The 14,162-nt window shown below is 39.6% G+C and overlaps 2 protein-coding genes across 5 annotated transcripts in view; both read left to right on the top strand.

Annotated features, from left to right (window-relative positions):
* rassf6 (Ras association domain family member 6) overlaps window positions 1–14,162 on the top strand; it is a 101,400-nt gene that overhangs the window by 42,987 nt on the left and 44,251 nt on the right. The window lies entirely within an intron of this gene.
* The window catches only part of il11ra (interleukin 11 receptor subunit alpha), a 39,100-nt gene that overhangs the window by 17,398 nt on the left and 7,540 nt on the right, over window positions 1–14,162 (top strand). For 2 of the 4 annotated variants that reach the window (XM_072371401.1, XM_072371400.1), the window contains exons 2-4: window positions 8,821–8,917; window positions 13,182–13,248; window positions 13,545–13,711. In XM_072371401.1, the coding sequence (XP_072227502.1) occupies window positions 8,821–8,917; window positions 13,182–13,248; window positions 13,545–13,711 (331 nt within the window). Of the gene's footprint in view, window positions 1–6,719; window positions 6,806–8,748; window positions 8,918–13,181; window positions 13,249–13,544; window positions 13,712–14,162 lie in introns of those variants that run through there. The other 2 variants (XM_072371403.1, XM_072371402.1) reach the window with 2 other exon arrangements.

Genomic DNA, 14,162 nt, shown 5'->3' on the forward strand with positions numbered 1-14,162 from the left:
GTTCTTGTATCTCCATCTCCTTCTTTGGTAACAGATTTCCTATGCGTATCGCCTCCTCTTTATCTCTCTCTAGAACATGACCTTTCATTTTTCCTCTTCAGCTTTTGCCTTATCTCATGCGCACTCCAAACCTTTCAGCAGATGGTGGTGATTTTAATGTCTGGCAGAACCTTTTTCTGCATACTACAAGAAATGTTCTTACTCTGTAATCTTACTGTCATTATCTCTTGGTGAAAGATTTCTATCCCCTTTGGGTTCCTCTTGGCTATCTGATTGACTGATAGATTAATGTTACAAACCATTAAGACACAGATTTTCCACCCCAGCTCAAGAGTTGATCAGAATATCCTGCTAAGTGAATAGGCTGAACTGTGGATATGTTAGCCCTTGCAGCAGCTAGTAAATCATCACAGTTTGACATCTGATTCTTCCACTGATGGCTTTGTTAACTGAGGAAAAAAAAATTGGACACAGTCACAGGTGTGACTCTACTAGACTGATGAAGCAATACGCAGTAGGGTTGGGACAAAATCTCATTTACAGATAGTGTGGTCTCTTGTCTTAATCGCTGATGCAGCACGTCTTCACGTGTTATCCTTTCTGATGGGTCAGTAAACATGCGCTGAAATGATCTGAACGAGGCATAAACGAAGAAGAGGATACAGGATTCCAGTGGCTCTCGATCCACAAGTTTAGCCACACATTTAAAGACTGTGCACCTCTGTGTCTCAGAAAGAAGAACATGTGCTGCGTGTCTTCAAACTCACAGGAATCAAAGCTTGTACTGTGAAACTTAACATATAGAAGTAAAGACACACACACACACACGCACAAACACACAGCCCTCTGTCAGCAGTGTTGTTATCTCCTGCAAAGGTCAAACAGACTGGGCGTGCAGCTATTGCCATAGTGACCTGGGTAAACACCAGAGTCATTGTAGTCCTTCCCCCTTCATTTTGGCTTGACCATGCTGTGTTGTTAGTTTAGTGCACATACACGCACACACGCTGTCACGCCGTGTGCTTTTTTTGCCCTCAGGCTCATCTGTGCACACAGTTATGGTTGGTTAACCTGTCCGTTTGTCGTCATTTTGGTCTTCAACACACACAGATAAACACACACTGATTAGCACATTGTGCAGGCAGTAGGTTGAAACATCAGTCTTTGTTAATTTCTAATTCATGACATAGACTCTAATGATGTCCTTCTGAACAGGACATCCTGTGATGATTTGTCATGTCACTGGATAACAAAACAACAGTGAAAGTGTGTGTGTGTATACAGAAAATTACATGACTTGCAGAGACTTCAGAGCTGACTTTTGAGATGGTCACGAATGGCTTTGTCAGCCTGGTTGAACTGTATTTAACATCCCCTCCCCTATTTTGCTCTGTCTTCCCTCCCTCACTCTGCCCTCTCTCTGTCTTGTTTCTTCTCTTGGAAAGCTGCTTGAATGTGCTGTGGCTTGCTGGAGTGAGTGACTCACCATGTGGGATTGTGCTGCCACAGAGAGGACGGGTTAATAAAGAGCCTCTTTTGGATTTGGTTACTCATTGTCAGTGTGCACACCTCATTTTATTACGAAGTCTGCTTTTTTTTTTTTTTTTTTTTTTTTTTTTTTTTTTTTACACAACATAGAAAAAATCTGCTGCCTACCCTCCGCACTCCTGTGTTTTATTTCACTTTCCCCTGTGCTTCGCGGCACAGCTGGTGTTTGACTTTTGCCAGGACACCTCGAGTGTCATCCTTATTACTGTTGACTTAAAAGGTTTTCACCAAGGATTTTTTTGCATGTTCTGGTTCAGCAATTATTCTCAACCCATTAGTCTGTTATACTGTCAACAAATATAGGTACAGTTTTTATTTTCATGAGCAAATTGTGCAGACTGTGAGGTGGATTTGTGACATCTGTTACATTATGTATTTGTAAATGTGGGAATTCTTGCTTTAGGGATGGATCTTAGTGACAATATCCATGGCTACGTTCCCCTGTCTGTTCCGGGTCTTGCAGGAAGAGTCCCAGTAGAAGGATGACTCAGAGAATAGGCTTGTGAGCTCACACGTGTGCACATGCACGCACACACACAAACACACACATCTTAGAAAGAAAATTGAAATCAGAGTTTTTAGGCTAAACATGGCGGCTATTTTGTATTGAGAACTTTGTTTCATCAGCTAGTAGGGAGCTACAAGGATTATGGCTCATTGTGAACATGTTTATTGGCTAAAGTTCTCTGAGAGCACAGTTCAGCACACAGCCAGATACAGTTACTTTATCACAGAATATCACTCAGACACAAAAGGTGAATTAAATCTTGCTTTGAGATATGTCACAGTTATTTTTTTTTCTTATGCCCTGAAACATTACATTGGGAATTGATACTGTCATGATATGACGATACCAGAAAAAAGTATTTTTCTCTCTTTATACTGTATGTTTTAAATTTTCTGCAAATAAAGGGTCATTTCCGCTGTAGTGCTTAGAACATGGGAGAGCTGTGCTTATGGCCATTCGACAGTAAATGGTTTTGATCAATTGCTTTTAACCTGTGTATACGGCTGTTGGTTTGACTGTAGGTTTAGATGGGGAGCTCAAAAGTGTGGGAGCATTTTAAGAAAACTAAAGACAAATGTGTGCAATGCAATATCTGCAAGGCAGAACTTGCCTTCCATGGCAGCACAACGACGATACACGAGCACCTGAAAAGGAAGCATGTTGTTGTGGCTCATTGTGAAGAGGGACCGTCATCTTAGTAAACTAACTGGCTAGTTAGCTGCTAAAATTAGCGTAAACGGAGAGCTACTTACTCATATTGATAGCTGTAAACGTTAACATTAGCGATGACGATTTGATTAATTAGCCTTAGCACACATATTTCATGTGTTTTCTGTAACGTTAGAACAGTGATGTGTTTGAATAGGAACGCTAATGTTTTCTAACGTTACGTTTCAGTGCTAAAAAAGTACGTTCATCTTCAATGGACGGCTTTGTTACAAAGCTAGCTACATGCACACCTCAGCAAGTGGATGTCCTGACTGAGTCCATACTGAACATGTTGGTGTTATATTTGAGTCAGTGAGACCAAAACTTTTTGTGAATAATTCCTTAGTTTCAGGTGCCTACCTCATTTGATTTAAATGCAGCTATGTTTGATGCCAGAGACCAATGAAGGAAAGAAAAACCTAAAAAACCTAAACCTTTGTGTGTTTGCTACAAAGTTAAATAATTGTTTGTTGCAACAAGCTGCATATTTCACTATTTGATACAGTTGACCACAATATATTACTCAAACGACTGGAGAACTGGGCTGGTCTTTCCGGAACTGTACTAAACTGGTTTAAAACATACTTAGAGAACAGGAAGTACTTTGTGTCAATAGGTAACTTTACATCTGAGCAGACAAGAATCACATGTGGAGTTCCCCAAGGTTCCATCCTGGAACCTCTTCTGTTTATAAAAAAACAACCAAATAAACTACCATAGCTATGCAGATGACACACAGATGTATATAACAATGTCACCAGGAGACCGAGGGCCTGTACAGGCCCTTGGACATTGCATTGAGGAGATTAATGACTGGATGTGCCACAACTTCCTCCAGCTAAACAAAAACAAAACTGAGGTAATTGTCTTTGGAGCCAAAGATAAACGATTGAAAGTCACCACAGAGCTTCAATCTATAAATCTAAAAACTACCAACCAGGCCAGAAATCTGGGTGTAGTGATCGACTCAGACCTAAATTTGGACAAACACATTAAGGCAATAACAAAGTCAGCCTACTACCACCTTAAGAATATATCAAGGCTAAAAGATCTGATGTCTCAGCAGGACCTGGAAAAACTAGTCCATGCATTCATCTTTAGTAGGCTTGATTATTGTAATAGCATCTTTACAGGTCTGCCTAAAAAGTCAGTTAGACAACTGCAGCTCATCCAGAACTCAGCTGCTCGAGTCCTCACTAAGACCAAAAAAGTGGAGCACATCAGTCCAGCTCTGAAGTCTTTACACTGGCTGCCTGTCCATCAGAGGATAGACTTTAAAGTTCTGATGCTGGTCTATAAAGCTCTGAATGGTCAAGGACCAAAATACATCAGTGACCTCCTGACCCACTATGAACCTTCCAGACCCCTCAGGTCATCTGGATCCGGTTTTTTATCAGTTCCCAGAGTCAAAACCAGACATGGAGAAGCTGCATTCAGCTTCTATGCTCCACATGTCTGGAACAAACTCCCAGAAAGCCTCAGATCAGCTGAAACACTCAGTGTATTTAAGTCCAGGTTGAAGACACATCTATTTTCAGCTGCATTTGAATAAGCTTGAGTTTCAAAACGGAATCATGTTTTAACTATTGATTTTATCTTTCATATATATAATTTTTTCTGATTTTATCTATTGTTCTTATTTCCTTCTTTTGTTTAAATTTTAAATCATGCTTTTTATTTCTTCTGTTTTAATGTCTCTGTAAAGCACTTTGAATCACCTTGTTGTTGAATTGTGCTATACAAATAAACTTGCCTTGCCTAAAGGGTTAATGAACTATGATATTGTCTTTTTTTTGTAGTTAGCATTTGCCTAAAACACTCCAAGCTGAAAGATAATGATGGTTATATAAGAGCAGCTGCATCTTGGTGCGATAAGCTGTATGTTTTACATTCAATTTGCTTTGATCTGATTAGTCGACTCATCGATTAAAATAAAAATTCAGTGATTAGTCGACTATTAAAATAATCGTTTGTGGCTGCCCTACTCACTATTTACTGCCTTTGTAGAAATGCATTTATTTTAGAAGCAGAAGCATCATCACTTCAGTTCAATCTGTTGGCGAAGGAACGGATGAGCGCTTGGCTCTCAGCTCTGCTGCCAGTTATTAGGGAAGGAGAACTAGAGACCTCTATGTAATTATGTTTGCTTATGTAAGTTAGTGATCAGAGCCAGCAAAATGAAACTGATTAAAATGGGACAATGAGAAATAGGCAGGATAGAAGGAAATGTGTCAAGAGCCATGGGAAAAACACAGCTCTACCCATTCTAGAAAACCAGATAGGGAATAAGTTAAACCAAATAAATGTGTTTGTTGGACCTTGTATGTTCTGGCATTTGTGGGTGGAGGGGGTGGGAGGAGCTGTGTCAAGGTCTAAAAACACATTTGAAACAAATTGAAAGTGGTGAACAACAAAAAAGTGTCTTTGGGCTTTAGAATAAGCTTTGCAAACATACAATATTTTCTGCTGTTTTACTTTTTGTTTGTCATCTGAAAAATGAACGGACACCCGAATGTTAATGTGCTTTTCTATTGAACACGAGCAATCACAAATCATATCTTTGTAGGGTTCAAGCACTCTTAAAGGCCTTTGTAGACTGATAACAGTCAGAATGGATCAGTGACTTTGCAGAACTTTCCTACAGTTAAGTAAACTGTTCTGCCGTACATGTGCATCTAACTATCCTCAAGCTTTATATTGATGGGGGAATAAGCAAAACCCTGTTTAAAATACATCATGAGTAATATGCATGGGTATAAAGTCACTGCACCTGCATATACCTGAGCCTGTAAACAGTAGAGTTCACTGGTGTTCCAGCTGGATTGCAATCATGGAATGTACTGGAAGTAAAGAGGCTTAGGGAAAAAAATGAAAAGAGCGATTGATGTGGGAGGGGGGAATCAACCCAAGTGAGTGAGATGGCAGTGGGATTTAAATTTGCTGAGTGCACCGTGTGAAGTTATAGTGGTGAATGTAACACTGCTGCGCTACATCATAGGAAACCAGTGAAAAACGCTGTTTGTCTCTGCTCCCCGACAGAGACTTCAAGAGCCTTTTTTTTGGGGGGGGGGCACTGAGGGTTGTCTTGTCTCAGCTGCACTGTTGTCTTTTCTGGCTTTGGCTGATACACCTGCACTTGACCTGAAAGGGAGGTGAGGAAATCCACTATCCAGTAGTGGATGTGAAGCTTTTGATGTGCTGTTTTTATATCTTTATTTTTAATAGTGACATTAACGTCTTGAAGGTTTTACTGGAGAAATTTCCATGCACTTTTGGTGTGGTAATAAATGGTCTGTGACTTTTTTTTTGCTCCAGTTTTTAGTTGTGTGTTTGATTTAGTGGGGTCAAATTAAGGTGGTGAGGTGGATCTGAAGTTATGGCAAAACAAGTGATAATAAAACATTCTGTGGAATTTCAGATTTTCTAAGGATGTAAAATATGTTTTTTTTTAGTAGGTTTTCTGCAACATGATCCACAAAGTTGTTGGCATCTTTCATAAGTGCTTAGATATTTGACACCTGAAGAATATTAAAACGTTTACACTGTAGCTGCACAACGTTTCTGTTTTGCATTTTGTGTTAAAAGATTTTGTAACGTACCACTTTTTTTTTTTTTTTTTTTGAAGAGTTGACATCTGCAGAACCTGTTGAATAAGACAGTAATATGACAACATTTTTTTTTTTTTTGCTTTTATTTTTCCTATTTGACTTTTACAAACATTTGCCAATATTATTAATCTGTGTCCAAAATGGATAACATTACCAAGAAACCTCACAGCACTTGCGTAAACCAAACATAACTCATTATACCAGCGAAAGCTTTCTTCTATTTATTTTGAGGCTTAAACAAATACATGATCTGTTTGGCCAAGATGCCAAGAACCAGATGTTACAGGGTTACGGTTTGTAAATCACAGCAGATGTTTGGAAGTACCTGTTAGAAAATCTGAAAGTTCAGGTTATTTGTGTAGCAACTATTCCCACAGAATTGTCCTGGAGCTGATGTAGTTCTTCAGAGTCCGATTTTGGCAGTCGCAGTACGGTAGGAGTGTTTCAAGGTTCGGTTGCTGGTGTTTTGCTAGTGGGTAGAACATAGGAAAGGGGTAGAAACCAGCGAGTTTACTGTCGTATTAGTGATATGCGTCTGTAACCTTAACCAAAGATACGACATCCAGCACACAAAGCCAAGTGAAATGAAAGGTTTGAAGATGAAACTGAATCAGTGATCATCTTTTCCACATGTATGTACGTCTTTTTAGGGCTGAACGAAATGGAAAAATAATCTAATTGCTATTTTTTTTAAATTAAAAAATATTGCCATTTAAAAAAATAAATTGCGATTTAAAAAAAAAAGTGATTTAATGAGAGAGTTCCTTGTCTTTTGTATTTTTCAACAAATATAGGGATTATATCTTTCTGTTATAGTAGACACTCTTTGCTTGCATTTTTTATACAGCTCCGGTATAGCAACCTGACTAAAATATTGTTGTACCGCTTATCCAGTGTATTAATTAAGGCTGTAAATCCAGGCTTGGTCACCGTGGTGATGGGCATCACGTTCCTTGCCAAAAACTCAAGTAATTTCTCCGTGCCGTTTTGACAAAGTTTCATATGGAGTCACGCTTCGGTTAACAAGCCTTGTCAGGTGCTGTGTTGATGATGTGACACTCTGCTAGTCGCCATTTGAGCCATGCAGTTATCATATAAGGCTAAATGTTTGTCGTGTTGTGTCACGAGGTGGCAACAGTAGCAAGACATATTTTGCACAATACCTGGCTCTTAGAGGACTCGTTGTTTTTTAAATGTGCAATTATTCTCAGATGGACCACCAGTACACTGAAGAAAAGAACTCAATTTAACGCATGTCAAAATGAGGTCTTGTACCTTGTGGAAAGTATTTCAAATAGTGGAAATAGTTGTACTTTGACTTCATGTCAAACAACAGATAAGGTTGTTTGTCCTTTTTATACAGTCTATGGCAGGGACAGGGAGCCTTTCTCTTAACAGTGTTGATTTTAGTAGCATCCGCTACTTTAATTTTTATGTTTAAAACCTGGTAATTATGCACTTGGTGTTGAGTGTAATTTAGGCATGAAGTCTGTGAATGCTGTTGAGAAAGCTCCAAAGCCACAATACCAGTGGCCAAAAAACTCTGCCCACTCTGAACAGGTCAAAAACAATAAAGACCTTTCTAATTAGTTAGGAGGTGGAGAAAAATTCATCATACCACACGCTGCTCTGTTGCTGACGGACGCTGAAGCTCATCCATCCATTGAACGCGTCACACATTCCTCTTTTTATTCTTTGTTCAATACAATTTGACATTGAAAGGAGAAATGAATGTGTGCCCTCACTGCTTTGTGCTGACTCTATTTGTTAGTTAACCCACAGACGTTGTGTCATTTGGTTTCTGTAGAAACTTGGCATTGAAGTTTTAAATAATTACAGAATTCTTTAAGCACTATAAAGGAGCGCATCGGTGCTGTTGGCTTTGTCTCTGGTTTTAAGTTTCAGTATTTCAGGCATGATTTCATCTCAACAGTGGCCAGTGTTTTAACTTGTTCAAGTTCTATTATAGAGAAACAACGCAGTCATTCGTAGGTCTTCGTGCTTTCTCTAATTTCACTATTTATACATTTCTATGGTTCCATGTTTGGCATGTCTAAAGTCAAGTAATTGTGTGTATTGAATTTTTTTTCTCCCTTTTTTTTCATTTTGAGAAAAACTCCACCATGAAGAAAAGAGGCGACGGTTTTGACCATCGTCACTATACTTTCTAAACTTCAGAGTCCGTGTTATGTACTTTACAGCATCAATGAGGAGGTTGGATTTGTCAAGTGATTCCCCTTCACTTTTTTGTTGCCTCTTTAGGGAGGAAATTGACCAAAGAAATAAGAATTGGAGGTTTTTCCCTTTTCATAGTTTTTTGTTTTAGATTAATGATGATGATGATGTGCCATTGTTGCTTTCTGACACATTTTTCAGGTTTAACAATAAAGCCTCAATATCTTCTAACCATCATAACGAGTTCTCCCCATCCTGTCCCTGTCCTTTTAGATGCCAGGCCTTTTGTCCAGTCCTGTGTGTCTGACGTTCATCTGGTTTTTGTCGTGGTCGCTGCATCCCAGTTGTTCTTGGATTCAGGCTGATGAAGGTAACGGACACAAACACACACAAACATCTGTGAGGCGCACTACATCGGTAGCTTTTTTTTTTTTTTTTTTACTATACACAATACTGCAAAATAGTCTTGAGCCACTGGTAATTTCTTTCTATTTTGCTCCAAGGAGACAGAGGTTTTTGTCTCTTTTAAAGTGGACTTGAGCTATAGCTCTTCCGGCTTTCTGAAGGTTTTTCAAAGTATTGGCTGTTGTTCTGGGTAAGTGTTGGACAAACAAAGAGAAAGCCTTGAAAAAGACCTGAAAGATGCCTTTGACCCTTCTGTTAATCCATCTACTTTATGTTAAATTGCCTCGTTGGTTCAAAAATACTATGTTATGCCTGTCATACTGTTTTATCTTTGGTATTTTTGTAGATGAAACTGAAGACATTAAAGTTAATGATCTTTCTTTGTAACACACTATGCGTAATCTTGATTGCCTAAAGAAATAATTTAGAATAGATTCTTTATCTAAGTTGTCTGTAGACCAGGGGGGGGAGTTGCCAAAGAAAATATTTTGAAACGCCTTCAAAAAGACTATTGTTCAAAAGCACTTTAAAAAACAATGAGATGGCTGGGCTGCTTGGAAGCAAGTATAAAGAAATGAGGCCTTCTGCATGGCGCTGTAAGAAATGTGACAATAGCTTTGCCTGGGCATACACACTCATGCACACTCATGACAAACACTTGTCAGGATCAGGCATGGATTATGGGATCTAAACTTACTACAGAAGAAAGCTGGGACCATAAAAGATATTTTTGATTTGGATTTTTTAATGTCCAACTTTAGCAGTTTTTCCTAACGGTTCAGTGTGAATTCGTATGAAAGGGGACACAAAAAGAGCGATCAGTTCCATTACGTAATGAGGTGAATATATGTAAAGGGTTTAAATGCAGTAATCCATCTGCTTACTGTCAGGATACAGCATTTCTTATTGGCACCTAACTGAGAGAGTTTCTCTCAGGAGATCAATAATGTTGAGATATCCATGCATAGAGAGAGCTTGAGTGTTATTGGTGTGAGTGGAGGAATAGCCTCATTATATTTGTGTTTATTGAATTGAATTGTACACCAGAGGCTTTTGATAATGGGTAACGTACTGTCTGCTGCACGACAGACGGGATGACTGTCTTCAGGCAACTGAGGAAAAAAAAAAAAAAAACTAACCTTTCACCAATGTCATGTTGAAACCTTTGATGATCGAACTTCCTGAGGAGCTCCTTCTTGTTAGGGTCTGACTCTGCTTCAAACTGATATAGTTGCATGGTTGTGTCAGAGACGGTCGTGTTTTATTTGACTAACCAGCTTCACTCAAAAGTCTGCTCACTTCCCCAGCGCTAAAATAGGCGAGTCTGAGGAGTGTTGTTTCCACAGGGGTGAGAAGACAGCTGTTGTGCTGAGGGCAAATGGTGTTTTAATAGGACCTTTAATAGGAAATTGTGCCAACTTGTTGAAAAAAAGGCATAATATGCCTGCACACAGACCAAATGTCATTCTATTACAAATCTCTCTCTTATTTCAGTAACATTAATCATTCTAACAACAAAAAAAAGATTAGCCTGCCCAAAGACCTTAAGATTAAGTTGTCAAACGTTTTCCCTCCCATTTATTCTATGCCTCAGCAGCTCCAGAGTCCCTTTTTTTATTGTTTGGAAAGTACTAAGTTTCATCCAGCTTGCAATTTCTGCGTCTGCCCTGCCATCTGATTTCAATGTTAGGAGAGAAACCTGCAGCCTTTCTTTATGTGTTGGAGTGTGTACGTCCGCGTGTGTGAGTATGCGTATAGAAACGCATGCTTGTGTGTGAATGTGTGTGGTTTTACGTCTGTGTGTGCACATGTCGGGGTGCTCTTGCCAGAGGCAGAATCAGATATGAGTGGAACGCTGTGGGTTTGGGGAATAATGTACTTCACTGCCAATAAAACATGAATACACACATTCAGACCAGCCAACTCTCTTGCACTGCACTAAGGCCCCAGGTAGCAAACTTGCATACAGAAACGCAGCGTGGTTAAAGGAAATAAAAAAATCTGGTTAAAACTGGCGAGAGTGGCTCCGAATCAGACATTTTATGAAGATGGAAAGACTGACACAGTGGGGAAATGATAAGAGAAGAGAGAGGAAAACCAGTCAGTTTTAATTCCCGATTGATTTTGAGGAGTTTTGCGTCACCTTTTTTTCGTCCCGGTGTTCTAAGGAATCTTTGGGTTTTCTCTCTCTCTCACTGTAAAGTTTTGGCAGTGTTGTGAGCAAATTGTTGCGCCACAATCTCGGTTTCGTTTACATCAGCTCAACCTGCGGCCACGTGACATGGTGCGCTGCTGATGCTTATTTTCAATACAACTGTGCCAACACACAGTACCAGTAACATACAGCCAATCTCTTGGCCGGTACTGTAATTAGTGTAACTCTAGTTTTACCTCTCATAACTCAAGGCATCATGAGGGATTAGAGCCTAAACTTCTGGTTTTATCTCTTTGTTAATGGATTAGTTTCAGTAATCTGTTTTTTGATTCCGACCTGTGGTAATTGTAGTCCTGCAGCACCCTTGTTGACATTTTCATTTTGAATGATCTCAGCCGTGAACTTGCTGACTGAAATAGTGAAAGATCAAGATGTTGTTTGTTTTTTTTCATCTCTCTTGCTTTGGAGTCACATGGATAACAGCTGTGTGGGAAGCTCAGATTTGCTGACCATCTCCTGTGTTTGTATGTAATTGGTTATTTCCCACAGACGCCGCAACATTATTAGCAGGCGTCAATTTAGCTTTTTAAAGTCTCGCTTTTATTATTCTCTTCTTTTTCCACATTCGGCTGTCAAAAATGTAAATGCAGCCACAGAATTGCTGCGGAGCTTGTTGCTGCTCTTTTCCTCAGCTGTTTTCAGTTTATGCAGCCACGATCAGCATGAAGGCCAGAAAAGAGAACTTAAGATGCCAGAGAAAGCCAAACATTTAAAGAGCCTCCAGTAAAGCCTTTGTGTTAAGTATGTGCAAAATTTAAGTTGGCAGTGACATAGTAAGCCCTTGAAAGGCATCAATAATACGTCTATCCACTCTGATGTAATTGATCCCCTTGAGACCTATAGGCTATAGTTTTTACCAACTTTGTTTGTTCTATAGGAGATGAAGAAAAGTTAAATGTATGAAAAATGAAGAAGGAAAAACATCAAACCCAGGGTTAATTGTTTGTTACTGTGAGAGAAGAGGCCAGCAGGGAGTGTGCCCGCATCAGTGACTGAGACTGAGAACTAATGAAGCTGTTTGCGTGGCAGACTGGCGGTCCAAGTGCTTCTGTTTTTACTCTCGATCTGCCGTAAATGCTCGCTTTCACATTACGAAGCCAAACCAAACACGTGCGCACACACATCCACGTACAACCGATAGAGGATCAACTTGAAAATTACGACGGCCACCACAAATATTTGCTCGGGTATACACACACTGCACTTAGTATTCCTTCAAATCTACACCCCTCTCCAATTTAGCGTGATACCAGGTAACAGTTTCACAGCCTTCTTATGAAATCAGTCGTACAAACGAAGACTTCATCGAATATTAAAGCTGCAATTCATCAAACTGATTGCTGTGGGCTCACAGGCTTTGCTTTCGATCTTAAAGTCATGCTCCCACCTGTGGTCATTCAGGTTCAGTTGGTGATGCTTTAGATTAATGTTCCTCGGGTAAAACCAATCTCGATGAATATGGGAAACAATAAAATGGTTGTATTTGCAGATGAAAAGTTAAGACAGATTGCCTCAAAGATTCATCATCAAACCTTAATTGATGAAACTTAATATATCTCCATAGTCCACGCAATCATAGCTGTACCCACTTCCTATCACACTGAGATTTAAGTTTAATGTTATTATCCAGATATTTCTTAATGGGGTTCAGGAGTACATTTAGTGTTGGTATCCTGATGGAAGCGCTTCACTGCTCCTCCTCTGTCTGTTGAAGAGCTTTCAGAATGGATTTGCTGAAACATAGTAATATTTCAGTAGTGACAATAAAAAAAGAGACACTCTGCAGCAACTCTGTAGTGTGTGCCAAAGACTTTTCAGCCCGATGTCTGCCGGATCCCAAACCTTGTATGGTCATGTTATTGTAACACCGCTGATTATACTGTAAGTGGTGGAGACTGAATCACATTAATGGAGACAATGCAGATACTTTGTGTGTCAGAGTGGGCATTGTGAAGATACTTTCAGCCAGACTACAATGTGATTTATTGTTTTGTGTGATGTCTTGTGTTTGTAGTGCCAGAAGTGCAGTATGAGCCGTTGGAGTCAAATGTAACACTAGCATGTGGGGAGTCACAAATCAGGTAAGGAAAGAAAAAAGCAGCATGTAAATGATGTAAATGTCTACAGTTGGTCAAACGTATGCTTTTTATTAATCATTTTTAATAATTTCTGAAATAAATTTTTGGAAATGCTGTTTTTTACAGAAAAAAAAAATGGTGGATGAATTGTTATTCAGGCTTAAAAAGGCTGATGAGGTCGGACTTAACAGAGGAGGAATACCTGTGCTTTTATCGGTCCTAGCTGGCTTCTTTTAGTGTTGGGGTTTGTGGGGTACGGTCTCACTAATGTAACTGTTTTTCAACACGTCTCTGACTAGGATACCCGTGGTGTGGCATCTCAACAACAGCTCCGTGTTGCCATGGCACAAAGTGACATCAGATGGAAGATTAGTCCTGCTGAACGTCGACCAGTCAGCGCAGGGCGACTACAGCTGCTATGACGGCAGTGGACTCCTCCTCCATTCTGTCAGTCTCAGGCTAGGCTGTAAGTGTTGTTGTGACTCCTTTGTAAGCCAGCCTTGGTGTTATCAGCTAGCAGAACTGGTGTGCATCATGAAGCATGGGTATGCGTCTGCAAAAAAAAAATGTTTGCACCAGAAATAAGCACGACAATTCGTTGTCTTATTAGGTTTTAATCTGGTATTATCTCATTCTTGTCCTTAGCTTTTAATGACAGAATTTATAATTATTTTCTGTCTGTAACATATTTAAAATGGGATGTTCTGAACTGCGCGACTGGTCCTCAGAGGAAGCGGGTCTTATCAGCCATCACAAAGCCCTCCACTTCCTGTTACTGCCTTAAACAGGAAGAGGCTTCCTAACTAAGCTTCCTTTTAAGGAATAGGGAGTTTTGCATTTTATCGTTCAAGCCTCCTCTGAACATGTTGGTTTATGAGAAGTACACCAGAGTCAAGAGGTGTTCATTTTAGATTGAA

This window comes from Leuresthes tenuis, unplaced genomic scaffold (assembly GCF_036924035.1).
Source record: "Leuresthes tenuis unplaced genomic scaffold, fLeuTen1.0.hap1 SCAF_19, whole genome shotgun sequence".
NCBI lineage: Eukaryota > Metazoa > Chordata > Actinopteri > Atheriniformes > Atherinopsidae > Leuresthes > Leuresthes tenuis.